The sequence below is a fragment of the Rhipicephalus microplus genome, chromosome 2 (assembly GCF_043290135.1).
Source record: "Rhipicephalus microplus isolate Deutch F79 chromosome 2, USDA_Rmic, whole genome shotgun sequence".
NCBI lineage: Eukaryota > Metazoa > Arthropoda > Arachnida > Ixodida > Ixodidae > Rhipicephalus > Rhipicephalus microplus.
The window spans coordinates 209,478,555-209,505,866 of record NC_134701.1 but is presented as its reverse complement, the minus strand read 5'-3'; the positions used below and the strand labels follow the sequence as shown (position 1 = coordinate 209,505,866).

Below are 27,312 nucleotides of genomic sequence, written 5' to 3'. Positions count from 1 at the left end.
ACAGCGAAGTACTTACGGCAGCTGTGATACGATGTGCTGTTATGCTCATTCTTGCGTGCCCAAGCGCAAATCCTGGTGGTTTCCAGTTACGGCGCCTATAGCGTACTTCGGAAACGAATAAAATTTTGCGGGTAGCGTGTTCAGAATCTTCACAAGCTGCCGTCACGAGTTGCAGACGAACGCGATCGACGTCCCTCTGGCGACGGTAATGCGCAGGCGACCCACTTCCGTCGTCTGTTTTTCCGCATTGTTTTGTTTGTTTTCCGCCAGGCCGCTGGGGTGTGTTTGTGGCAACGTCCTGAACAGGTGTTTCGGGCCATCCAGTCTGCGCCTTGCCGAAGTGCACTTCGGAACATTGTTGCAAAGTGTCTGTGATATGAACCAGTTCCTATGACGCCTGCTGCTGTATACAAGCCCGCTGCTCGCCGTATTTACAGGCAGCGTTCCAGAGAGTCAAGGTTTCGCCGTTTTGTGGTTGTTCGTCCGTGGACTTGAGCGCGTATGCCTTATAGGTTGCCCCTCCTTGGCGTTGCCGAGGCTGCACTGATAACGAGGAAAATAAACTGTTCGAGTCCGAGTGATCAGAGATAACGCGTGATGCTTAGTGTCGACGCCGTCCAGGTAGAACCGTATCTGTGAGTGGGAAGCGGCGTTGGTTCGAAATGGGTAAGTTTGGTGCATATAACGCGCTGTTTACCCCGCGTTGCTGCGTCCGAAATAACGATTATGGAAACTTGCTAGTGCGTCGCGCGTCAATTTCGAACTGTGACGGAACGCGCCGATTTAACGGCTGCTGGTCAGCTGCAACGCGCCCGCATCCGCTACGTCATGCGCGCCCTTGTCCCGGGGGTGCAGGGGGGATTCCTGTGGGGCGCGCAGTGGGGCGTGTACGTGGACGCATGGGCTCGGGGAGTGGTGGTGAGGAGGTGGCGTGCCAAGTGGCCTGTGAAACCAAGCGCGTGCTGTGGTGGTGCTGCATGCTCCGAAGTTTATTCGCATGCCCGCGGGTGTTGCCTAACCGTGACGGAAACGTGAATCGACGATGACATACAGCAGGAAGAGTTACTCGTACTCGAGCATATCGAGGGACAAGAAGTGTTGCTCCTGTACGGCGATCGGTGAGCTTGTTTTGTTGACACCGTGTAGGCCTACGCGCCCCGAACGGGAACCCTTTCTCAGCTCGATTCAAGGTGCCGCCGTGAAAGGGCTTTTGTAAAGGCAGTTAGCGATCTAAACGTGACTGGTCGTTTTGAAAGATTACAGTGTTTGTCAACGGGACTCGCTGGGACTTGCTTAACGGGTTTGACTTAAACCGCGAAGGGTCATTGGCGGGCAGCTTTGATGGCGCTTCGATTGATTGGCCCATTCGTCCAGTGCCGCTTTGTTTCCCCTTCGAGTTGCAACTCGCGTTTACGTCATCGGCCAAATATGATTCTTCGCGCGCATAGCAGAAATGAAAGACAAAACCGCACGGCTGGCGATCCTGCGCGCGGCCCATTTTAGTCGAGGGAAACTTTGGTAGGAGGGTAAAAGCGCCAAGAACCCTGCCGATGTCTTCTCCGTTGGCTTCGTTCATACTTTTCAACCGCGGCCAGAAGGCTTTTGAAATGATCGATGACGACACGCATGTGTGTGTGCTAAAGACCCGTTTGAACGCTTCTCGGCGTGTTTTTCTGTATCTTTGTAAAGAAAAAGGCAACGCAGGTAATGCTTTTATTTTGGTTTAGGAACGTGCAGCGCATTCATAAAGCGATGTGGCCAATAAAGGGGTTTCGGTAATTACGTATGGTAGTTACGTATGCACTCACCGCTAGCCCTCTGATATGTCGGAAAACAATGTTCATCTGTGTACTATCAACGTGCTTTTATCAATGTGCTATTGATGATCATCATCGATAGCACATTCATAAAACACCACCTTAAAAAGACGATTATAACCCATCCCCGCCTTGCGAAACCAAAGGAATACTGGAGCGTTCAGCTAGGTAATCTGCATTAAAAGTGTCCTTCAACATTTCAAAAAAGTAATTTCATCACATAAAAAATATAGCCAAGTGGTATTACTATTGAAAACTAACAGCAGCATGACACAATGATATAATGTGCATTAATAGTGTCTTTTGACACTACACAAAAGTTATATGTCACGTTGGGTATATAGCCAATTGATATCAAAGTTTTTGAAAACTATAGGCACATGAAATGGCTAAATAATGTGCATTAAAAGTGTCCTTTGACATTTTGCATCATCATGTTAGGTATATAGCCACTAAAACACCATGTTAGGTATATAGCCACTAAAAACAGCATCACACAGCCAAATAATGTGCATGAAAGTGTTCTTTGACATTTCCAGAAAGTAGTTACACACCACTGATATACTTTTTAGTGTAAAAGGACACCGCAAGAAAGAGGGCGGGATGAAGCGCTACTTTAAACTGACATGATTTATTACGTCTATTCACCCTCTATACCAACCAGATACCTGTAGGACATGCGTGATGCACGACACGCATACAACCACCACAACTTGTCACCTGAGCACACTCATGATGGTGCATAAATCATGTCAGTTGTGAGTGGTGCTCTGTCTTGTGGTGGAACAGAATGTTTTTCCCATTGCACAAAGGTAGAGAAATCTGTATGATATAGGCTAACTGCTGGTGCATAAATTGTCAGTATTCTGTGTGCTTGGGGCAACTCAAAGTGCCCACAAATGGTGGCCACGCTTACTCTGATCCTTAAATGGAAATACTATTAACTCCCATTCCTTGCCGTGATTTTTATATCTGCCTGTTGTAGACTACTTAGTGCTGTGCCAGTACTGTGTCGATGAAATGATTGTCACATTTTATGACATTTCAAGTGGCTTGTTCTTGTTTGAGTTTGTTCTTGCATATTTATGATGGTAATGACGGTGCATTTCAAAATTTGCTGTGTAGGTTGCCGGCGGTCATGTCTGCGCTGTCTTGCCCGAGTGCCCTTTGCCACCCTGGTGGCCACTGTCATGTGCGTTGCGGGGGTGGTGATATTTCTTGGCGCTGTGCTGCGCGCAGTAGACTCCACAATACGAATGCTGGAGGTTGTCTTTGAGCGCCGCTCTCCGTATGGGTGAGTTGCCCGAGCAGTTTGCCACTTTCAGCTTGGTGCCTGCTTATAGTATTCAAGACAGCATTAGTATCTGGTAATACTGTATATTACACGAGTTTTAAAAAATGCCCCTTATCTTCTAAATATTGGGAAAACTGATAGCAAACGTAATATATAAGGTGTTCAAATGAAAAAGCAGGTAGCGACACTGTTGGAAGAAATGAAGATTTCATTCAATGTGTACGCTGTGTGCTTTGTCGCAATGATTCCATTGATGAACTGGCTGAAGGATTCTTTGTTCCCTGAATTCCTGTGGCCGTGACGAGACCCAGTCCTTCACAATGTCATTGAGTTAGTTGTCAGTGTTGAAGCACTTCCTTTTCGGATTTTTTTTTTTTGATGGCACCACAGGTGATTAATCGCAGGTGATTAATCGTGGCCGGTTTGACATCTTCAGCCGTAGGAAATCTAATAATGCCTCGCTGCTCCTTAATTGTCGAATTTCACAACATGAACGCCATCCTGTCCTCATGCACACTGCAGCGTCATTTGAAAGTCACTTATAAAAGCCTCTGCTCTATCCTCCGCCTGCTCTGATCCGTGGCTAAGACTCCAGTCACATCCCTAGATGTGTCTCTGAATTCTCAAGTGGCGGCATAAGCATGATGTTAACGATCCAACCTGTAGTACCTAGTTCTTGGACCTGTTTAGCTAACCTATAGGTCAGAAGCACCGCGCACTAATACAGCAGAAATTTTAATTTGCTGTGGAGCCCATGTTCCATAAAACTGTGCAGGCAGGGGCAGGCCACTAACTTTCGATAACCAATCCTAGATGCGAAAAAAATCCTCAGGCAACCTCCCTTCCAGCTCTCACTTGGTGGCCAGTATAGTTATCACATCTAATATTCCAGAAGAGAGTTTGCGGCAATAGGTCTTGATGGCGTGTGGCATGGTTTTTTGTTGTCTGTGGGGTGTACTGACCTGCTTCACTTACCACCACAGGCCCTCTGAGCTGCGCGCAGCTGCTCTGGTGGCAGCAGCGCTGATGGGTCTTCTAGAGCTGTGCCTGCTGCTGGTGGGCTGCCTGACAACGGGGCCTACGCGTGAGCGCCTGGGAAACCGGGCTCGTGTTGGAGGCCGGCTGTCGTGTGCACTGCTGCTGGCCCTGTCGTACCTGGCTCTGCTGGCATGGCTTGTGCTTGCCCTGTTCATGGCCATTTCGGCTCTCCTCTGCGCTCTTGCTGGGGCACTGTGCAATCAGCTGAAGCAGGAACAGCAGTGCCTGGACTTGAGGCAGTTTGGTGCGTTACTTGCGTTTATTCTCTCACTGAATAAGCTGACTGCACTACAACAATGATTCCGAAAAAAGATATTGGGGTTGATTTATAAGAATCCCGTCTTTTAGCCTAATTGTGTCGCCCCTGATGTATAATGTGCGAATAGTGTCTGATGGCTGAGATTTTGTAGAGAAAGATGATGTTCAATAATTCTGTGCAAGACATTAAAGGCCAGCACTTATCGAAACTGATCAATGTGTAGTATACCCCTCCCCCTCTAAGCTTTTTTTTTATTCCCTCCTCTCCGATTAACTTTGGGCCGTTCAGCAAGCCCACGGAGCAGCGGATAAGCTTGGCCCGACGGTCCTGACGTGGTAGTTACCCGCTGCACGCTAACATGCATCTTGCCGGAGACAAATAAACTTCTTAACCCACCCACCCACCCATTGTATGTATGCATGTTGTGTAAACACGCATTCACACACCCAAGCTGAAATATAAACACCCCTCTATAAATAAAATGCCGGCTCTGACCTTTAAAGAGTTGTAGATTTTCCTTTAAGTAGTAGTGTAAAAAACCGTTCACAGTTTGGCTACACTCACATCGATCAAAAGGCGTTCACTCTCTGCCTGGCTGGTTCCAGCTGCACGCAGTTGTACCATACAGTGCACATGTTAGTGTCCCCCTCCTGCAGCACAGATAATTGCAGCTATGATGGGTTCATGCGGATAAGGCAACATGCTATGTCAGGAAGCAACAATTAAACGATGAGCTGTCAATAATGCAAAATCATGCTTAGAGGGATAGTCTGATCTATGTAGAAAACGAAGGGTAAGGCTTACTTCTTTGGTTATTCATCGGCGTCTCGCGGGTCCTTCGTAGCCTGCGCAACCGCTGGCACAAGCGAGCCTGTCTCCCACTCCGGTCCGTTTTTCTGGTACTTTTCGTCTCTTTTCCATTGAGGATTGTTTCTCTCGCAAGCAACGAGTATCCTTTCCCACGAGTCGGGAAACGAGGAGTAGCGTATAGCACGTAGTGGCGTGATTGAAGGGCATGGTGCTTCTTCTCTGCGTGGTATGTTGGTTTTCGCTGCCATTCCTCGATCGCGCATGCTGTCCAATACGACCGGCCAATCAGTCAATCTCCTAAACATTTGCAGAGTTCCTGATAAGCCAGGAGACGACGCCGCTGCGACACACGGGCGAGCCATTGCTCCTGCTGTGTGGGGCACAGCGCAAAGAGTTCTGCAAAGACTGGGTGGAACCTTCAAGCCTGCTTCTGTGGCTTGGAGCTGCAGCTGCGCTGTTGGTGCTGCTGGGGCTGGTGCAACACCTCATGTGCCTTGCAGCAAATTACGCGCACCTGCGCGACCAGCAGAAGCTGCTCGACTTGCAGCTGCTTCAAGACCTACAGGACACTGAGATGACCACGCTGGGATCCAAGGACCGCTTCTGAGTGTTTCTGCTTGTCTTCTGTCACAACGGATGGCTCCAGGAGAGCCATTGCATTCCATCTCTTGACATGGGATTATGGGTAGTGTTTTCCAGCCTTGGTGGCCACTTTCGAGTGGAAGGGGTCCGCAAAGCCTCATGTACCAAGATTCTGGTACACTTTCAAGGAGCACTCATAAACGCAATTTCTACGTTGTCGAAACTCTACCACAGGCGGGGCCACAGACAAAGGAGCGGCAAGACGATACCAAGCAGTTCTATTTCGTCCTTTGTCCCCTCCTTGTGTTATTAATCTGTCATTAAGCAATGACAAGCCCAAGCTGCTCTCATAATATACCACAAGCATCTAACACATACGAGAGTGGCATTCGTGAAGTATTAAGGTCAGGAGTCACGTATATTTTTATTTGGTAATGATGTTCATCCCAAAATACCATTTTGATGTCATGATAAGGAGCGAAAATTGCTCTTGTAAGGCTACATATGATAAGATAGCTCATAAGCACATTTAAAAAAAATGATTAATCCTGACACTTGCTGGTGCAGTGTTTCATGCCAAGTTGTATCAGATTCAAGATTATTCACTCAGATAAGGTGTTTTTCTGGAAAAGATTCCAGTAACACTCTTCTGAAAGCCTTGACAGTAAAGCATGGTCTAAATTTTCATGCTATGGCATTTCTTTTCTGTGTTTTAATTTATGATGGTGACCCCATTTTGTAGATTACATTAGAAAAAACAAAAGGTGTTGTGGTGTCTGACGTAGTGTTTATTTTTCTTTTTTTTTAACATCTCGCATTTTTATTGGAGGCATAAACTGCCCTTTTGAAAACACCAGTTTCAAAGAGCCCGTAATGTTGCGTCACCCCAAGTAATTTTGCACATATTTCACCAAGATATGTCCAATATTTAACCTCTTGAAAAGTACTCAGATAATTGCAGATATGCCTAAAGCACAACTCTCTTGCAAGTCTGCTCTTTTTAGTGATGCAGGAATGTTTATATCCACGATTTTGCCAAGGCAGTCAATAACTTGACAACGTATGCGAGAGTTTTTAAGCTCTGCACCATCAGCAAACTTGTATTGATTCCAAGCAGCTTTGACGGCTGTTCTTGCTTTGGCAGTAGAAAACCAAGGTCTACAATGTATCTTAATCAGGAGGCAACAAGTGCACAGCATACACAGTACTCAAGAGTGGCAGAGAAAACTTGCATTCATGCAGTGCGCGAGTACAGTTGAAACCCGCGACTACGAAATCCCAAGGGAATGAAATTCTCACTGCAACGAAATATTTTCAGAGCACCGGTGAGTCAATGCATTTCATAACTCGCGACTATGAAATATTATTTTTACCACTGTCCCTCATTAACGGAATCTTTGAAACAAGAGTGCACAAATAATCCATTCCTGTAACATTAACTACATTCAAAAACTACTCAACTGCATTCGTGGTACACTCAAAGTGCGTAGCCACCCTCAATGTTAAAAAAAAAACGACTGGCAAGAATGATGATGATGGTTTCCTTGTCAGTACAGGTGACTGCACAGTGTCCCAACCAAAATTGCATTTAATTAGCATCACCAACTACAATTTCTTAAAGCAAACCACAATAATCTGAGGTGACTTTGCAGTGGGCACGTGTTAATATTTTAATGGCCTGACACAGAAACACATGCTTGTTATGCTAAATCATAATCACAGACTACGCAACCAAATCCACATCCACATGGAGTTTTGTTTGTTGGCTTCGTCGGCATTGTGTACCCGTTGCTGGACACCTGGGTACCTGTTGCTGGATGCCCTGGACACAATTCACTCGTGTTTTTGGTGAGCACAATGACGACGTGCCAGTGGATTACTTTTTATAATGAGAGTCAACAGCTATAATTTGCTGCAGGGAAAGGCTCGGGAAAGTAAGCTTACTGACTTCTGCCAATAAAATGTGTTTTAGTCAATTCCTTATTTTTTCTGCCGCATTCTCGCGCCAATGAAATTCCTGCAAGAGCGAATTTTTTCGCTTTTCCCGTCGATTTCGTTATTGCGGGTTTCAACTGTATTCCCAAAAAACGGAGCAATCATTGCATTGCACAAGCCTGTAACTTTGGCCTTGTATTATCTGCTATCTGTAGATGGAGCGTATGCTTCTGAAAGATAAAATTGACCAATTTTACGTGTTAGGCATCTCGGTTTTCAGAAGCCACAAGCAATGTGCAATTAGTTTTATTAGTCACTATATCTGCATTTCTTATGGTGCTAGCGAAGGTGTATGACTTATTGTGCTGCTATACAGTCCCTTGTGTTATGAGCACCAATGGCAGCTTTGGGAATAGTGTGTGATAAAGAATGCTTTGAATTGCTTTTGACATGCTTTGAAATGCTTTGACATAATGGCACGTGAAAGCTCAAAGGACAGGTGTGTAGTGATAGTGTTGAATCATTTTATCCGATTGTGGTTTGTGTGCAGCTGAAGTTTTGTGCCTGTGTTCAGTTTCTGTGGTAAAGTCCAGTATTGCTGTTATGTACGAACATGCAAATGCTAGCCATCGTTGCTTTTTTTTTTTTTTATCGGGAAGTATTTGAGGCTTGGAATGGTGGCCAAACTCAAACTATGCTTCAAGCATTGTATGTTGAACACTGCACTGTGCACCATGGAGGAAGGAAAGCAAAAGGGAGCATCGTGTGTTACATGACTTTACAATGTCAGCACTCCATGAAGCCGTCCCATGTATCTGAATGAGAGCTCAATACACAACTTTGGTGTCTCGAGCTTTGTCCAGGGAATTCTCTGAATGAAAATTGTGCTTGGTTCCCATCACGTTTCTATTGATGAATTACCTCCTTGGATCATTAGCCAGCTGCTTTAGGTATGTTTTATTCTGATATAATTGTAGAATCTGTATATTCCTTGCTAAACATGTAGCTAGTTTTCTTCGGTGCTGCAAATGTGGCTACCACACTTAGTCATATTTTGATTGCATCCTTGTGAATATTGCATGCGAAGTGAAACAGTGGCTGAACCGAAAACCTACTGTGGCATGATTACATGTGACATTATTTTTCCTTCCTCTATGGTTGCACACACACTCGTCAACATCAAGCTGGTGTCAAGACTGCACTTGTGTTTCACTGCCTCAATGCAATCAGCTCATTTTCTACATATTGCGCTCATTTAGAGAGTTTATTCTTTTATTTCATTTGGGACAAGGCATCACCCGCCAGCTAGTACGATCTGACACGTGGCACCAGGCATGCCCAACCATGTAAGGGTTGTCGTAAATAAGACTCTGGTGATGATATTGCCCATTTTATTTTTTTGCTTATATACATTCAGTGTTTCTTGAGATCGGTCTGTACTGGGCAGCTTTTGCAAAGACGTGATTCTGTTGTAGTGGTAAATGATGCCTGTGGCTTTCCGTCCAAGGAGCCCTTGCTTTGTAGCAGGGAGTTGCCAAATGTGATGTAGCATTTCTTTTTGTTGTTTTTATCGCTCTCTGCCTCCTTCCTTTTGTAGCCAATAAAAAATGGCAGGCTGTGGTTTATTTACAAGAAGCGATTCTTTATGCGTGGCAGACCGTGCTGATGGGACAATGTGGGCGTTGATGTGCACGTGCCTCCTGTGAAGCAGCTGCCCAGGTTTTCCAGTGGAGACAGTGCACTGCCGTAGTCCTTGGAAAAGTAGGAGCCCGGACTGGCTTGTTTGCCATGAGGTCGCCTGAAACAAACAAGACGCACATGAATGAAGTTAAAGCTTTTACACTCGAACCTCGAGATAACGAAACCGGATATGCCAAAATGAACTCAAACCCCAATATAACAAATTATTGGTTACAACGGCATAAATGAATAACATTGCCATAATTTGTTACAAATAATTTTCTATCATGAATGAACTCAAACCCCAATATAACAAATTATTGGTTACAACGGCATAAATGAATAACATTGCCATAATTTGTTACAAATAATTGTCTATCATGAATTTCTGTATGTAACAAAGTATTTTTATGGCAAATGTGACTTTGTCATGAGGTCTGAGTGTACTGGTTATAACGAAGTAAATGAATAATAGTCTTGCAATAGACAGTGTTAGCAATACACCTTTATCACAAATTTCTGGATATAATGAACTTGTTTTCTTGTAAGATTCAACTCTGTTATAATGCAGTTTGAGTATGTTATAAGGGACCACCATTGAGTTTGTGCAAAGCGTTCGATTGATGGTTAAAAAAAAAAAAACAATGGCCGTGTCCACGTGCACAACTTCACAGTAGCTTTATTTAACAGAAACTGATCTCGAAGACCACTTTTGTCACGGCCATACATGAGGCTAAGCATGACACGTAAATAAGAAATGAGAGCTCTCTTACCGGCCAAACACTGCAGGGTATATGTTCCAGCCTTCGTCAGTGGCCTCCAGAGCAGATTCCAAAGCCACACAGCGTCTGTGGTACTGAAACGTGATGACGCCCCAGCATTAGACGCTATGTCGGGACGTTTGGCAAGCATGCTGTGCGAGGAGATTGCTTTTGTTGGCTCTCCAATTGCATGGTAACACCATGCACTGTTAGCAATGAAGTGTCGCGACATCCCATCACATCCATTACTGTTGCAGCTTTGGGTAGCATGGTACTGACCAGAGCCATTCGTTTCTTGGGAGAAGATGAATAGAGGACCCGCAGCTGGTAATAAGAACGTTTATATACAGTATTTACGTGTTTATATTGGTGTGACATAAAAGAGTGAAGCACGCTCAAGCGTCTTGGCGCTCGCATTTTATATCCTGGGTCTTCCCAAGATTCCTTGCAAGGGAAAACAATTGAGTCCAATGACATCGTCGTTTTGCTTCACCCTCGAAAAGGAAAAGTCAAACACAGCCTCCCTGTGAACCTAGAAAAGGGGCAAAGGCATGCCCAGTTTGTCGCATGGAAAAGGAGAAACGCATAGAATAGACCATGTGACAGCACGGCACAACCAGCACAGTGCGACAACATGGCATCCCACGTGCAGAATCGACCCATCGATGTGGCAAGGTGTAGGATTGACTCATCCCTAGCTAGCTCCCGAGCAGGCGCGAAGACGCGAATTCACCAAGGAATGTGGGAAAGGTCTCCATAAACTGAGTCCAGAAGCTCGGTTCATCGTCTGGTGTGCTTTGACGGCCCAAGCAACGCGGAGGCGACGACAGTTTAGGATGCAATAGCACTTTCTGGGCAATCAGTCGGGCGGGTGTGTAGAAAAAGTTTTTGGCAAGCGAGCCAATGGCCCTGCAGAATTCCCTGTACTACTACGGTGTTGACGCCGCTTCGTAAGGTCGCTTTACACAGAATGCCATTAGCAACCAGCAAGGCAGCGGCACAACAGCATACAGCCACGTAACATGGGCCATATTTTACATATTAAGGGGGGACATAGCACTTGAAAAATATTTTTATTGCTTGAGCAATTTTGATGAAATTTCGTGAGTTCACATATATTAGTGTCGTAATTTCATATATTTAATATTTTACTTGCGAAGCAGCTCTTTGGCTAGCCTATGAAACGCTGTTCGTCCGTGTTTCTGTGCCAACGCATCGCACCGAGCTCTCCTCACTGCAGGTGTTGGAGCGGTGCCAAGTAGGCCACGCCATCACTCGCAGTGTGCAGTGACATCACTCTCTCTCGCCTGCCAATGTGTTCGCCGCCTGTCACCTCTCTCTCGCTTCACCTTCCCCACCGCTGGCAACGCTTGTGCACACACCAAGTGAACACTCTTTGGCTCTTTTATCTGTGATGGAGAGGACGCTGAAAAGAGAAGCTCCTTCGCACACCAAAACATGCGCTGAAGCAATTTGGCGTAACCCAGCCGTCGCTGGCATTGCGAGGGTTAGCAGACTCGATCGCATTCGTGAATGGTGACGTCGCGCCTGCAACACTGACGAGGCGCGAGCCAGGGTAGCCAAGCGCAAGCGTCGGCAGCCGAAGACCAACAACATCAACAAGGCGCGAGTCAAACACACCGATAGCATCCGTGTGTAATGCTGCTTCGCATTCCATCAAGGTTTTCTTTGGGATGATGATGTTGATTTTTTTGTATAAAGTGCTTTTAAAATGCAGAATATTTCATGAGCCTTTTGGAGAGCAAGTTGTTGTCTTAGCTAAGAGAGTTACAAAATAAACGGCATATCACATTAATCAGTAATCAAAAGTGATTGCAGTGCAACAAAAATGGATTTTCTAAACCAATTACAATAAAAGTTATGGTATGAGGTGCATTTGCCAGCGAAATAAAGCTTGAAATTGACTCACTCACAGATGTTCAATGTACCATAACTTTTGTTCAAGGTCGTTTTTGCTGAAACCCATTTTTGTTGAACTGCATACAGTTCTCATTCCAGATTATTGTGATATACTGATTCTATAGCTCTCTTAGTTTGGAAAAAAGTTTGCTGATATAAACACGCCAAGGCTCATCAAAATTAATCAAGAAATGGAAAACTTTTTTTAAGAGCGGTGTCTCCCCTTAAGTTGGATGTCGTGCACTACCTTGTGTTCATGACATTATGAAACAATTTTACGGCTGACTCCATGCTTAATAATTTGCAATGTCACATAGTACATTATCCAGGCTCGCATGTCCAAGCCACTTCACTTAAATATGCAGAGCAACTTGTTTATATATGCATCCGAATGCCAACAGTAGGCAAGGTTGGGAAGAAAGTACTTACCTCACAAGTGAGCTTCCACAGTTGGGTCTGGGTAGGACTAAGCAGGCTGGTGTCTATGGGCTGAGCCAGCTGCTCTTCGCAACCCGATGTGTCGGTCAACTTTATTAGCTCATTACTGCGCACCACCTTTGCACCTAGGAGGAATGCAGCAGCCTTACTTGGCGTGGCAAGCTTTGAGCATTTGAAGGCACAACGTTGCAACCAAAATTAGCATTTAAAGTAACAATAAGACAAAGGATAAGTTGAAACACGGAATATATTCTTGGAAAAGTCTACATTTGTTTATGGTGTGGAACAGGTTGATTATCAGCACAGAAAGCGGAATATCACTTGAAGCCAGAACCTCAATATCAGTGCGCCAGTCAGTGTATTGATTTTAAATGTTCTTTTTGTTCATTTGAACTGTACTGGCTCAACAAAAGTTCTCAAAACTTCCCTTGTTTATACTCTGGCTTCTTCAAAAAACATGGTGCAGCTCATTTTGACTGATAAAAAGTTCATTAAAATCCTAGCAGACCCTGTCAAGATATATGTGACATCTAGGGAAGATGGTATAAGAACTTCTTTCCTTTATGCACCTTTTTTTGCCTTGCAGTTTGCACCTTGCAGTCAACAAAAAAATGCAATCTTTTATCAGAGCACGAGATCAATATACCGTAATTACTCGAATCTAACGCGCACCTTTTTTCCGGTTAAGCGAGTTCATAAATCGCATGTGCGTTAGAATCGAGTACAAAAAAAAAATGAATACGGTCATTCTATTGCCATCGGCATTCCAAAATGTCCGCCCCCTACGTGGGCTGCATGGCGCGTCGGCCATTTCTGCCCTTGTGTTTCCCATGTGTGGCACTTTGTACGTGTGCTGAGAAGTTTGTCATCTTGGTGTGCATTAGCATCGACGGCGTGGAACGGCCGACTCCAAAAACTAAACGAGTGCACCACGATGCCGCTTTTAAAATAAAAGTCATCACGTGTGCCGAAACGGATGTAAATCGGGCTGCATTGCGGTCGTTCGGCATGCTAGACTGGCGGAAACAAAAGCAGAATATTGTCGACAGCAAAGATTCACGCAAATGCTTCAGTAGACCACAGCAGGGTCGGTTTCCGCGAATTGAAGAGCTGCTCGGCGAGTACCGTGTAAACCGGACTATAGGTCGAGTGGGAATATAGGTCGACTCCCCAAGTTCAGGTTACCGAAAAAGAAAAAAAGGAAAACAACCCAAAACTGCCGAACCACATTTATTTGCGAATTGGGCGCACCCCATCCCGATCGTCGGAGCTCCCCTCTACCACCATCGCAACTGTCGCATGGTCGCACCATCGCATTGTCTTGCGTTTGAAAATGACGAAGGATGGAAGCTTTCTACCATATGCCGTGCATGCCAGCATGACGGTGGAGCGCGAGTGCTCGTTGCCAGTGGACAGCAGCTTCACATCCTTGGCGCCGTGCTGCATGATCATGGTCGACGAAGGCATGTCAAACCACACGGGGGTCTCATCGGCGTTGCCAATCTGCCCCATCATGTAGTCGTTCTGCTCCCGAAGCCGGTTTACGAAACGCTGAAAGGTTATGAGCTTGTCCTCGAACTCCTCCGGCAACTTTTGACAGATGGATGTGCGCCGCATGAATCGACGCACCCAAGAGTTCGATGCACGAAACTCTTCTCTCATGAGCCCAGCTTCCCGAGTGAGTTCCACGGCTTTCTTGCGAATGGTATCCACGGTCACTGGCAGCGAGCGCGCATGAACTTCCCGCACAAAGTCCGCTAGCTTATCCTCCAGCTGCGGATGAACGGAACTTCGTCCACGAAACGACATTTTTCGAGGATTGCACATCTGCAGCTTCCCTTTCTGCGCCCTCCAATAGCGCACGCTTTTTTCTGATACACCAAAGCGACGCTGAGCAGCCATATTCCCGTTCGCTTCTGTGAACTTAACAACATCTAGTTTAAACGCAGCTGAGTACTGTCTCCTCGCACCGCTAGACATATTCAGTGAACGAAAAGAAAAAAAGGCCACTAAAAATGCAGCGCAATGTCAAGCGGAGCGAAAACTCGGAACAGATCAGAAGCAAATCACCAACACAAAGAAAACAGACTGCGATTGGATTTGGATGTGGGTATGGCCGCATCTGGCTTCACAAGCACATGCAAGCCATATGTTGCCAGACAGCGTCGCACTTTCGGCTAGACACCGCTATATAAGACGAGGGGCGACCTTAGCTTCTTATTTTTTTGAAAAAATCTCGACCTATATTCCGGTTTATACGGTATGTGATTGAGCCGCACAGCAGCCCGTGACGACAGAACTGCTCCAAGTGCAGGCTATGCAGTTAGCCTAAGAAAAAGGGCTAATGCGGAGCCAGTTTGAAGCGAGCAGGTGCTGCCTAACTAACTTTATGAAGAGGAAAGGCTTTCCCATCTGAAGGGGAACGGGCATATGCCAAAAGTTGCCGAAGGAGTACGAAGAAAAGCTTCAGTTTTCAGAGGTTTGTCCTCAACTTGCAGCACAGCAACGGCTCCCTGCTTGGGCAAATCGGGAATGTCGATCAGACGCCTCTTTATTTCAACATGCCTGGCACCACAACCGTCGACAAGAAGGGGGCAAAGCAAGTTCGCGTGCTGACATCGGGCCACGGTAAAACTAGAGTGACAGCAATGCTCCGTTGCACGTCAGATAGGCACAAGCTTCCCCCGTACCTCATATTTAAGCGGAAGACGCTCCTGAAGGGAGTCTTTTTCCCGAGTGGTGTGATCGTGTGGGCCAACGAGAAAAATGTGTGCGCGTTGTAATCAATGTCTTACTTTTTTTTCGTCGTGGAAACCGGGTGCGCGTTACAATCGAGAGCGCGGTAGAATCGAGTAAATGCGGTAATCAGAGAGCATAAAGATGACATTAACAGGTGCAAAGCTAGAAAATAAACTGCTCAACAGGTGTAACTGGCTATAACAGAAAAGAACAAAAGCAGTAAACATTTAGAAAGAAAGCCTATATACATAATAAAAACATGCCATAGGTGTACTTCATCAGAACAAACCATCCATACAATAAGCTTGTTCAAGAGCGACGTGATGCCATGATGAATACCATTTCTTTTTGTGTATGATGCTTCTCTAGTAAAATATGCATGTTAATACTTATACTTATTGATTACAGCACATACGTCATCAAATGCTCCAATATACTCTCTGATATTATCAGTGCATTTCCTTGTCATAGCGCTGTGCCATCTGTTTTATCATACTGTAAGACTGACAAACAAATTTATAGTCAGTACTTCTGTCCTGTCTGTGTACCTGCGATACATTAGCAGAGCAGGTGGGCTTTCTATGGCTCTTTCACATCCAGTGTCCTGTCTGTGTAACTTGTTTTGACATCTGTGTTGCTTGCTATATCGAGAGCAAACCAACATTGTAGTACTTTGTACTGCACAATGTTGTATCTTAATCTTAATTGTGTACCCTACATTGTAACCTTTCTTAAGCTACATTGTGTAGACCAAAGCTTTTATACCTGAGTAGAAACTGGCCTCGAAGTCACCATTGCCCAAGAGGATGCACAATGCAGCGTCAGCGTAGAAGATGATCTTGGGTGTCTTCTGGCGCACCAGGTCAACGAAGCGAGCCGCACAGGCGTACTTGGGCCAGTAGGGGCGGGGCAGTGCATCCCAAGATCGTGTCTGGCAGTTGGCTGAAATCGGAGGTGGTGGTGCATCCGGTAGAACTTGGTGCGCGGCTGGCCGATACAGCATCACGTGTCTTCCGTCACCCGACACACGCAGAACACGGCCGACATGCTGGCCAGCCGTCAGGAACTCTATGCACACTTCACCATCTTCAAGGATGCTTAGCTGTGAGATAATTAACGGCATTGTGGTCACTTCAGTGGATAAATTATTTATTTACTTAGTTACTTTGTGCTTGAGCAAGGGGGTCTAGCAGCGCACGCCCTGGTGAAGACTGTGAACAAGGGTATCGTGAATGAGTTATTTTTCGCATAAATCAGTTTGAAACACGCTAGTTGAATTTTATTCGATCTTGCAATGCATTGAAATGTTCTTTCTTGTCATAGGTAATTTGAGTGCTAGTTATTAATTTTATTGAGGCCTTTCTAATCACTGCACTTCTGCTTCAGAATGTTCCACTGGCAAAGCAAAAGTTGTGTTCCCCACTTATCTTAATTACTTGCTTACGAAAGCACTGAAATTTCAGACATTCTTAAGATTAATGTTTAATCCTGACACAAATTGACAATACGTGCCTTTGGTGTCCCTTTAAGTGCACTTTATCTGGTGCAGTTCAGGGTCACAAATCAAGACATTAGTGGGGTGTCACGCACGAAATGGTTAAGCGCCCAATACCTGGAGAAGTGAAGTGAAGGTTGGCTCGTGCGATTTAAAATTGATGACAGCACTGATGCTCAACTTGCCACGCTAAAAGTGGGAAACACAAAGTTTAGTAAATGTTTAGGCTCGGCAATGCCCTCACCAACTCGCTTAAAAAGAGCCAAAGAAAGAGCCAGTAGAGCACAACACAGTGATGCCCTTCCAGTGAAGCACATTGACTGCAAGTGATGTGAAAGCTTTGTTGACACCAGCCAACCTTAAAAAACTTTTGCTGCGCCACTTGTAACATAATACTGCACCTTTATATGAAGCCTGTTTCCCTCAATCGCAGAAAGGAAGCAGGGAAAGCAAGTGTCAACTTAACATCGCAGACAATGTGGAGTTGAAATGAATCACAAGTAGCACACATGATAAAAATGGAAGCAATGAGTGGAAAGTAGGTTTAAATTAGATATAATGTTATCTATCACAGGGTCAATCCACTGAATGAAAAGAAAAAGTAGCAGTCAGCTAGTATCACACCAAAGTGTTCATTTTTTTAAATAAAAAGCTACACCATCTAAGCACAGCATAGGAGGTAGCACTCTCAGAGTGTGGGAACTTCTAAACGCTTCACCTTAAATGCTGCATGCATCAGTACATACTGAAAACTCTTTACAGCAATTTGCACAATAAATCAATTAATGCTAATTAAGAACGAATTGCTATTATGAATACTGAATCAGAGGCTGGGTCTGAGCTAGTTGTTACAGTGACATTATGAAACAGGTTAACGCAAAAAGACGGGAACAAAATGACGACACACAGGGCTGGAAAAGCACTGATATCACACACATTAGAAGATGACACATGGCCCTCTGTGTGTCATTGTCTTGTTCCCGTTCATGTGCACTGAAGTCGTGCAGCCTCAGACAAACAGGGAAAATGGGGCTTTCGTTGTGGCTGTGCACCACGTGTAGCAGTCATGTTATACAGCAGTAAGTGTACATATACTTAGTAATGAGGCAAAGTGGCCGTTAGAATAAAGAACACTGTTTCCCAAAGAACCGAGACTTTGAGAAGGCCTTGCACCATCTTCCTGACTGTCTAAATGAGAAAAGACTTGCAGACATTTGGTGAAATCGAAAGAGATGGACAGATTAAGAAATTGCTGGCGCACATTGCCGAGGTAACCCCCCCCACAGGAAACATCTAAAATAAAAAACAATCCTCACTCTCATGTTCCGTGCCCAAAGACGAGTAGGCCGAAGGCCTGCTGTGTTAAGTGGCTTCTTGGGAGGCTCCATCTTGGAAGAAAGAGGTCGCAAAGGCTGGCCAGGTTGCAGCATGAACGCTTGCTCTGGAATGGCTGAGAGGGAAATAGAAAAATATCAATACATAACACTGAGTGTGTCACTGCAACAGAAGACAATACGGTACTTATGTGAGAAATGCAGTAGTGTGTTGAATACTTATGAGTGATACCTCAGGTGATGTGGACTCACTCGTGACTCACATATCATAACTTTTGTTGGAAAGGTTTTGGTAAGTCCATTCTTGTTTTATTGCACACAGTTCTCATTCCATAATGCTGTGATAGGCTGACTTACTAAGTGGATCTTTCACTTTAAGAAAAATCTCTCCAATCAAGGCACATGAAATGTTTGACAGTGTAAAACCTACATAATGTATAAGAAAAATAGTTGCCTAATTGAAACCACACACGAATATACCCCCGGAAAGTTTCATCGAAATCGATATAGAATTCTAATAGCTTTAAAGAGCATTCCAGAAGCGTCTGTGTGAAAGGCGATGATTCGCTGTACAGTGGACAGAAGCAACCTGACAACTTTATGGTTGCCTTGTTTTTCAGCTTCTATTTATAATTATTTCAAGATGCACGCATACAACAGCAAGTCCAAAGTCAGTGACAGCAGAGGGACTTGGATACTGACCACAAAGAAGAGAACACCACTTAGCAAGAGATTCAGACAACGACAATTTTGTTCTGTAGTACTTTGCAAGGCAGGCAAAAATAGCCATTCAATGTGTTATACTGTATGATCCTGACCACAAAATTTATTTATTCCTGCACATTTTGGGGGCAAGTGTAGCAGCTTGGCACAAAAGATTTCACTGAGGAAGTTACTAATACCATATCAAACTGTGAGTAGCTGTGGGGGCTCTGAGGGGAAAAGAGCACAAGATGGCGCTTGGTGCATTGGCAGTGATGCACAACGTACATCGAAGTGGTATCCTGCGCTGGGGGCTCCTCTGCAGGAGCTGGCATAGCAGGTGCCTTGCCGCCGGCGATAAAGAGCTGGGCAGCTCGAGGGAACAGGTTGCCCAGTTGTGGGGAGGTGGCCGACCGAGCAGGAATGTGTGTAGCATCACGCCCAGGCTCCACACGTCTGCCTCCAAGCCGTGCGGACTCTGTGCAGCTACCTCACTGCATGCATGCGGAGAGAAGGTCAGCCAAGAAAGGTGTGAGAGAGGGAAAGCGTGCAAGTTTTTTACGTATAGAAGTGACTAAGACGAGGCTGTCGTAGGTATAAAGCGAACAGCGAGGAAAAGAAGAAATGAAATCACAAGTGGTAAAAGAGACAGAATGACAGGAAGAGCAACAGCAGCCAAAAATACAGGGCTTCACATTCACTTTCATGGCTACAAGCAGTGTTGACTAACACTTTCAGGTTTGTGTGCACATAAATACCCCGTAAATTAAGCGAACAGATGATCATCATCGCAGCTCAATTAGAGCATTGGGCATGTAATCCTAACGTTGAAGGTTCGGTCCCTTCTAGCCACAAGTTGTATTTTCGTCCGCTTTACTTTCTTCACATCTATATCACAATTACTGCAATACATCTGAAACAATACAATTAACAGCCCCTATGCCTTCTTTGGCTTCATTGTCTGCTGGTTTTCATTGAAGTTCCTGTCACTTTGTTTTTCGGTCAAGTGTTTTCTCATTTTGTTAACAGGACTGTCTACCGCTCGGAAAATTTTTTCTGATTGTAGCGCAAATAAGGAGATTGTTCATCACATCGGCGGCAATGAGCATGCTTTTGTCCCATCAAAAAGGAAATATAATTTTAACTTTATGTTGAAAGTCGACACAAAATGACTGCTAGCATTAACCAACATCCATGTGGTCAATCTACTGGTAGGACCTTTATGACAGTGCGAGTAATTTTTGCTTTTTTTTCTCACGTGTTCAAACAGGTGCCGTGTGGCACTGCCGGCAGCGTGTTCGCTTGTTAGCATGCCTGCCTGCAAATGGTGGAGAAACGCAAGCAAGGCCTCTGCTGCCGCTCATAAAAACAAAAAAGTGTGTGTGCCTTAAACAAGCACTTAGGTATTTGTTTTATTAATAAACAAAACTTGACGAGGCCTGGAAAAACAGCACAGGGTTTCAGTTTTGGACTTGCACCAGCAGTACAATTGTTATCGCCTCCATCAACCAAAGTTGTAAGCATTCACCCAGCCCAATGAACGTAGAATGAGAAATTCCATTTTTAGAAATTTCCACTCACTTTCCAGAGAAACCGCTGCAAGCTTAGACACTTCGAATGGTACTCTTTTTATTGCAACACAAAACAGAAAAGCAGTGAAAGATGGTAGACAGTCCCTTTTACTTTTCATGGCATTCTACAATGCAATAATGCATGAACAAGCTGTTCTTATGGTAGAGTTAGTCATTTTATTTGAACTTTGGTATAGTTGTCAATGAAATTTTGTGTATATATACTAAATTTTTCTCTCTCTGCCTAAACATTTGTTTAGTCACTGGTAAAAACACTGAAACAAAAAAACTGATAAACACTGAAAAAAAGAAACAGGGGTAGTGAAAGAATGATGTAGGTTCAGTGCACTTTGGAATGGTAGCTTGTCACTTACGGCGACATGAAGTTCGGTGTGCCGCAGAGAGTGGTGTGCCGTTCCCAAGGATTCTTCAACTGTGTGGCCAGCCCAAAGTCGCCGATTTTCTGAGATAGACAAAAGTGGTAGTGCTGAAAATTCGCATATGTACACACAACTAATATACCCTATCGAAACTTATGCTGGATTCTCAAGTCAATTCAGCAGTTATAACACAGATTAGCTATGAACAACCAGCAATGATGTACTAGAGTGTGAAAGTCACTCTATCTCATCCAGTCATAATCTTACACACAATGCCAAACTGGATAGCTATCTAGCACAAGGAAACTACGGGTTGCCTGCACTGACATGCATACATAATTCTAGGCTGATAGCTGCAGTTTGAATTTTACAACAGGGTTGCCCTTCAGGGAACATTGTTCAATAAAACTTAGCAACGCTGCTTGTTGGGTTCATTCAAATTCACTACTAGCCTACAGGCAATCAAACTAGTTGACATTTGCAAAGCAGCTCACTCGAGACAAGTGCTCGCACCCCCAAACCTTTCTCTAAATGGTGAATAGAACATTACTCTTAAAGGGCCCCTGAACCACCTAGCAGTCGAAATTTAGTTGAGGTGAGGAAGTTGTGCTCGAGTTTAGAACGAACACGTAACCCTGAGAATTTTTCGAAACAGCGCCGTAATAGCGGAGTTACACGCGTTTGATGATCGAAACGCGACGATCGCTTCTTTCCCACACTACCGTATCCCAAACCGCTTGGCCCATCCTTGCTGAAATAACTGAGTGCCCCTCATCTCACGTGGCGTATGTCACCGCTGACGTGCTGTTCAAGACAGCGTCTACTTCCAGTTGCCACGATTCGCCACTCCGATGACCCAGCTCGTCATCAACTGTGTTGTGTGTGTCATCTGGGTGCACTGATCGTTGACTAACCGCTGTTGCTGTCGTGCCGGCCCGTGCCCCTACGCTAGCGGCAACATGACCAAGAACAGCAAGGTGCGTGCGAACAGCTGTTTGCAGAGTGACCGGAAGTCGTCAGTTGTCGTTCGGCCAATGGCAAGCATCAAAATTGGTGACGTCATCGAGTTTCACTGGTGATGTCACACATGTCAGTGGCGGCAATGGCGGGGATCAGAAAGGAGAAGCTATTGTTTTTCGAAATTTTGGCGCGCCCTCTACCTGTAGCGCTGCGGCGTGTGACATCGTTGATCGCGATGACACTCTGCACGCAATGCGCTTGTTTACTTGAAATGTTTGGGAAAATATCAGAGGGGGTTTAGGGGCCCTTTAAACCTATCCAAGTGCAGACATAGTGCTCCAGTCCCGAATACTGGAAACTCACAGATTGCCTGTTACATGTCTTCCTTTACACAAAATCACGTATTGTAGGGCTGTGATGGCTTTCCTCCCCCCCCCCCCCCCATATGTTCCTGCCAGCTTGCCCACGGTCAACATGGGAGGAGCTCATTAAAACTTCTATTAAGAAGCAGCTCGCTATTGCTGCCTGGGATGAAAGGGTCGCTGCCCACTTAAAGCCACCTTGAGGACCACACCTTTCCTCCTCCTCCCATGTCTTTATTAGGCATTCATTTTTGTATGTGACCACATAGATTCAAAGTTACGCTATATTGAGAATATGCTTGACAATACTGTATTTAATGTGCTCAAACCAACAGTGACGCCCTTCTCATTCGTTTGTTCCACAAACACATTGTACCACACTTTCGATGCTACTATAAAAATGATGCTCTAACAGTATGTTTTACAATGTGCAAAATTCATCTTAATCAGGTTATCTCAATGACACGTTATACTCAGTAGCTTGACTCTGGTATAAAGGGTATACCTGTGGTTACATGCTTTCATGGCATTCTTAATGTCTGGCATTAAACAACATGCTTTTAAAATTGGCAAAATGAATCTAAATTAGTTGATGTTGTTGCGACATCACCGTAAAATTTCGAGCAAGCCCCCCTCCTTGTGGTGAAGGACACTCCCATTAGATTTGGAAGGGGGGCGCTTGCTCAGTCCTGGACCAGTGATTAGCGGTTATTTGGCGCTTATTTCAGATCACCTGAAAGAGGGAGGGAGGCTCAAGCTCGGTATTTTACGGTATACTGAGTAGCTGAAGTCAGATGCACACAGTATGCCTGTTGTTACGTCCTCTTACAAGGTTCTTAGCGTCCAGCTATAGTTACATCTCATGGTCACAGCTATGCTTGTCTTACCACGTCGAGATCCTGAGTGAGGAGAAGGTTGGAGAGGCTTAGATCTCGATGAAGAATGTTGTGTGAGTGAAGGTACAGGAGTCCCGACACCACCTGGGCCAACACATGACTGGCCTCAGGCTCGCTGAGGGGGTCTTTGCGCGACTTCAGGTAGCTCTGCAGCTCTCCTCCGGGGCAGTACTCCACCACAAGGTACACATACTGACGGTCCTCGAAGTAATTGTAGAGCTGGAACGAAAATTGCAATGTTATTGCAACGTGTACGTCACTTCAGTGCAATAATTATTTGACAATTGCTACCACTAAGCCATCTGGAGTAGCATGCTTATCTGCATGAAAGTGTAACCATGTCACCTGTGCAGCTTCAGTAGAAGTTCAAAAACAAAATTTCACCAAAGTGCAGTTGCACGGAACTAAACTAAGCTGAACAGTGGACATAAGGAATAAATAAATGTTTCTCTAACGAAAAATCAGAAACTGCGTGTTTTGTATGATGGTCACAGTGCAGTACTACACTGTTGGAATGTAGTAATAAACTTACTTCATTCGAAACTCATATGCTCAGTCAAAATTTCAAGCAAATAACAGCAAAAAACAAACACTGTTTGCTCATTTAACAAGTAAAATTGTTGAACTTTCTCTGCTCTGTCAAACTTGGCACAGAGTGCAGGGTTGGTGCAGAGTGCAGGGCAATTGATTGATTGATATGTGGGGTTTAACGTCCCAAAACCACTATATGATTATGAGAGACGCCGTAGTGGAGGGCTCCGGAAATATAGACCACCTGGGGTTCTTTAACGTGCACCCAAATCTGAGTACACGGGCCTACAACATTTCCGCCTCCATCGGAAATGCAGCCGCCGCAGCCGGGATGCGAACCCGCGCCCTGCGGGTCAGCAGCCGAGTACCTTAGCCACTAGACCACCGCGGCGGGGCAGAGTGCAGGGCAATCTTGCCAAAGATCGGTAATAAAGTAAACTTCATACTACATAACAATTGTTCGTATTTTTCATTTTATAATAAACCAATGAACACTCAATACTATTACAGTGGAAGTGGGCTTAATTTATCCATGCTCTAACTTTTTATTCCATATATAAATGTCTGCCAGTAAGAGAGCTCTATGAAAAGTTTGCTTGACACCCAGAGTGGAAAATGGGTGCTTGACAACCATAGTGTAATTCTCTTAGTTTATTCTGATACAGAATCAGTTTTTATTTAATCAAACAAGCATGCAGACATGCACAAGTTAGGCATTTACAGTTTGCAGTATCTCACCTCAACAACAGATGGGTGTTTCAGCCTGGAATGGATAGCAACTTCTTGTTGAACCCTGGTGCTACTGACACCAGTGCGCCTGAGAATACCTTTATCCACCTTGCAAATGAGAAACAGGGTGCATATATTAGAGGTGGGTGACTACTAGAGACATTTGAACAACAAAGAAAATTTTATAGCACTCAGTTTTGTCCTCATATTGTATAGTCACTACCACAAAATCTTGTTGCAAGAAAAGAAAAGTACAAATAAAACAAAATTAACTATTTAAAGGCAAATGGTAGGAAAATTGTACAAGCACTGTTATTTCATCAGTGTCAAACTACAGAGCCAGATCTTTGACAGATAACAAAGACATTTAAAGGGAAGTTAAGGACAACATAAGAAATGAAAGAACACAATCACAGGTCTACCATGAGATAAAATTACAAAAGAGTGCATTTGCGATCAAACATGACCAGATGACATTCTAGATATCATTAAAATAAAGAGGTTAAGTTGGATAGGTCATGTAATGTTGGTCTATTCGGGTAACATGATTGTTACAAAAGTCGGAAAAGATTACAGGCAGTGCAGAGATTTAACATGGGGCAGCAGTACTTGGAGATATTGTGGAGATGTCTTTGTTGTTAATGGTCTTAAGTTGTGCTGCTGGTGACAAGCAAACGGCACTCATCGCCACTGAGGACCTCATGTGCGGGCAGTGATCACAGTATTATTGGTGTGTTCATTGCCTCATTCGTAAAAGAAATTCGCGATCACAAGACAGTAATTGATGTACACCAAGAACTACTAACACTAATCAGGATGACGGGAGCCGACAACTTAAACTCACCATTTTTATTGCTACTTCGAGTCCGTTTCGTCTCGACCTGGCACGGTACACTTCGGCGAATCCGCCTTTTCCGAGGAAGTTGAAAACTTCGTAATCCTGGAGGAAACGTGAAAGTCAGTGCTTATGCAAACGCTTAGGATTTGTTTCGTCGAGTTTTTGACAGTACGCTATTTCTCAACATATTCAGAAGATATGAGCAAGTAGATGTCAACCACCTTGTTCACTTTAGGAGCTGTGAAAAGCGAGGCGTTCAGCTCAAAGCTGAGGGCACGCTAAACGTCGACGAGCCACCAAACCGGACGCTCCAAAATGCCGATCGTGAAACATCAGTTTCTAGCATTGCTTACTCTACACAGCATGCACTACGAAAGGCACGCCTGCGATAATGATCAGGAGTTAATAACAGGTGCTATAGAACAAGTTGGTGGTCATCTACAATGTCACACGCGATGTAACTTGGAAACAAGGCAAGCGAGAGTGCTGAATCAATTAGCCGGGCGAGCTACTTCGCAACAGCTCCAGTCTTTAAGGTATATATTATCATTGCCGCAAAAATGTCTTACTACTGTAGGTATCGCAAAACATGCGCCCTGTTTGATGTTTTTTTTTTTTTTTGAAAATTCCTTGCCTGTATGGAGTCTCCAAGCTTGGCTGAACTGCCCGTTGATGCGACCATCTCCCATCGTACGTAGTCGAACACTGTTGTTGCAGTTGTCACAAGCGGTTGGCACCTTTCGTGCGAGCGTACACTGCCGCTCGTTGGGAACATTCGACCATATCAGCGCCTATCACCGCTGTATTCTCATGACAGATTCATATGATTCTGCACTACAAATTTCAAACTTGCAGCGCCAACGAGAAACGCCACCGACTCGCAAAGAAAATGTTGGATTGGATTGCTGTGGATTTGAAAAGACACATTACTGCACCAATGTTGCTAGGCCATTCTGAAGCATGGATTTCGTTTTTAGTAATTCACAAAACATTCTTTACTAATGCTGACTGCCAGTACTTATCTGTAGAATTGAGGCTGTTTACCTTTAACATATTTGAGAACATTGAGATAATGAACTCAGCCTTGCGATGCCCAATTACATATAAATAAATTGTGATTTGGTATAACGTGTAAACGCGGATTTCAAATTGTAATGGAATGCAAACTTGCCAAGACATCTAGTGCTTTTAGGCTTCTTGAACTGGTCATAGAAATATACACGCTGATTATAGCATCTACCCCGAACAATGAGTCGTCTTATAGCCACAAGGCGGATGAGAAGATCGCTACATTTCACTAAATGTTTAATGTGCCCCATGATAAGATGGAAGATCTAGGTAATCTTCCGGGACACAATTTAATTGCAATTCAACATTTTTTTAACCTGATTGTACCAGACAATGTTCAGTGGCAAAAGCTTTCCGCTTCACGACTGTGCGTGAGAGGATCATACTCTAAAAAGGAATGGCGTATTTTGGAAGCCCATTCGTCTCATGCAAGACGATATAATCGTCATGTATGCATGACTTGCTTGCGTTTCCTTTCTTGTAGTCTCGTCGCTCATCGCTTTTAAATCAAGAAGGCTATGTCACGCTGATGGCGAGCATGCTGCTCACGACATGGAAGTGCTAAAACGTCCAACTCCTCAAATAGTTGTTTTTTAAAGACGATATAGTCTTTCTTGGGGACCTTCGACGCAAAAATTTTGGTCTGTCTGTCTGTCTGTCTGTACATTTGTCTGTTTGTCCACTCTTAACGGCATTGGGTACTCGAAACGGCCGACCCCAACCACAGCGCCCACCAATGTTGCTCAAGGTTGAGCGTTCATGCTTGTGCAATTGTCAATTTAAAAGCAATTATTGCGCATGTCTGGGGCACCATAACAACACGTATAAGTCCTGCATGCACGCCTTTTACTAAAAAAAGTGCCGCCATATCCACGAAGTGAATGATGATGAGTGGGCGAAGCTCTGGAGGAAAACCTGGTAAACCATGAATCTTCCGTACATTTTGCCTACTCGATTTTATTACAATGCTCCCCCTAGCGTACGTCGCCGCACTAAATCGAACGATTGCCTTCCACCAATGACACGTGCCATATGTGACATCATTCCTATTTTATAACATCTCGCATCTTTCATCATGAACTACAAGTACCGCCGTCTAGTTTATAACATCTTGCATCTTTTCATCATCAGCTACAAGTCCCGCCATCTAGTGAGCACTGAAAGAACTAAACG

General features: G+C 44.6%; 2 protein-coding genes across 3 annotated transcripts; one reads left to right on the top strand and one right to left on the bottom strand.

Annotated features, from left to right (window-relative positions):
- The first annotated feature begins 528 nt into the window (after positions 1-528).
- On the top strand, positions 529-9,360 carry M6 (neuronal membrane glycoprotein M6). Of its 2 annotated transcripts, none has more exons than XM_037421631.2 (4): positions 529-666; positions 2,943-3,111; positions 4,095-4,393; positions 5,530-9,360. In XM_037421631.2, exons 1-4 carry the CDS (start codon positions 663-665, stop codon positions 5,823-5,825), a joined length of 768 nt encoding a protein of 255 aa, XP_037277528.1. In that variant the 5' UTR covers positions 529-662; the 3' UTR covers positions 5,826-9,360. The 2 variants fall into 2 exon arrangements, with proteins under 2 accessions (XP_037277528.1, XP_037277527.1); XM_037421630.2 differs by lacking the exon at positions 529-666 and adding an exon at positions 875-1,118.
- SAK (polo like kinase SAK) lies at positions 9,113-25,968 on the bottom strand. The gene is made up of 11 exons (XM_037421629.2): positions 25,706-25,968; positions 25,078-25,173; positions 24,243-24,341; positions 22,965-23,192; positions 20,750-20,838; positions 19,093-19,298; positions 18,085-18,218; positions 16,039-16,375; positions 12,526-12,659; positions 10,189-10,271; positions 9,113-9,533 (listed from the first exon to the last, which is right to left on the bottom strand). Exons 1-11 carry the CDS (start codon positions 25,844-25,846, stop codon positions 9,362-9,364), a joined length of 1,719 nt encoding a protein of 572 aa, XP_037277526.2. The 5' UTR covers positions 25,847-25,968; the 3' UTR covers positions 9,113-9,361.
- Positions 25,969-27,312: the final 1,344 nt, after the last annotated feature.

Excerpts from the sequence above, each read along its gene's own strand:
- M6 (XM_037421630.2), top strand. The coding sequence starts at position 1,043 with ATGACATACAGCAGGAAGAGTTACTCGTACTCGAGCATATCGAGGGAC. Across the intron at positions 1,119-2,942 it reads TTGCTCCTGTACGGCGATCG|GTTGCCGGCGGTCATGTCTG; the intron begins GTGAGCTTGTTT and ends TTTGCTGTGTAG. Across the intron at positions 3,112-4,094 it reads GAGCGCCGCTCTCCGTATGG|GCCCTCTGAGCTGCGCGCAG; the intron begins GTGAGTTGCCCG and ends TTACCACCACAG.
- SAK (XM_037421629.2), bottom strand. The coding sequence starts at position 25,846 with ATGTTCCCAACGAGCGGCAGTGTACGCTCGCACGAAAGGTGCCAACCG. Across the intron at positions 24,342-25,077 it reads TCGAAGTAGCAATAAAAATG|GTGGATAAAGGTATTCTCAG; the intron begins GTGAGTTTAAGT and ends CTCATTTGCAAG. Across the intron at positions 18,219-19,092 it reads GCGCAGGATACCACTTCGAT|CCATTCCAGAGCAAGCGTTC; the intron begins GTACGTTGTGCA and ends TTTCCCTCTCAG.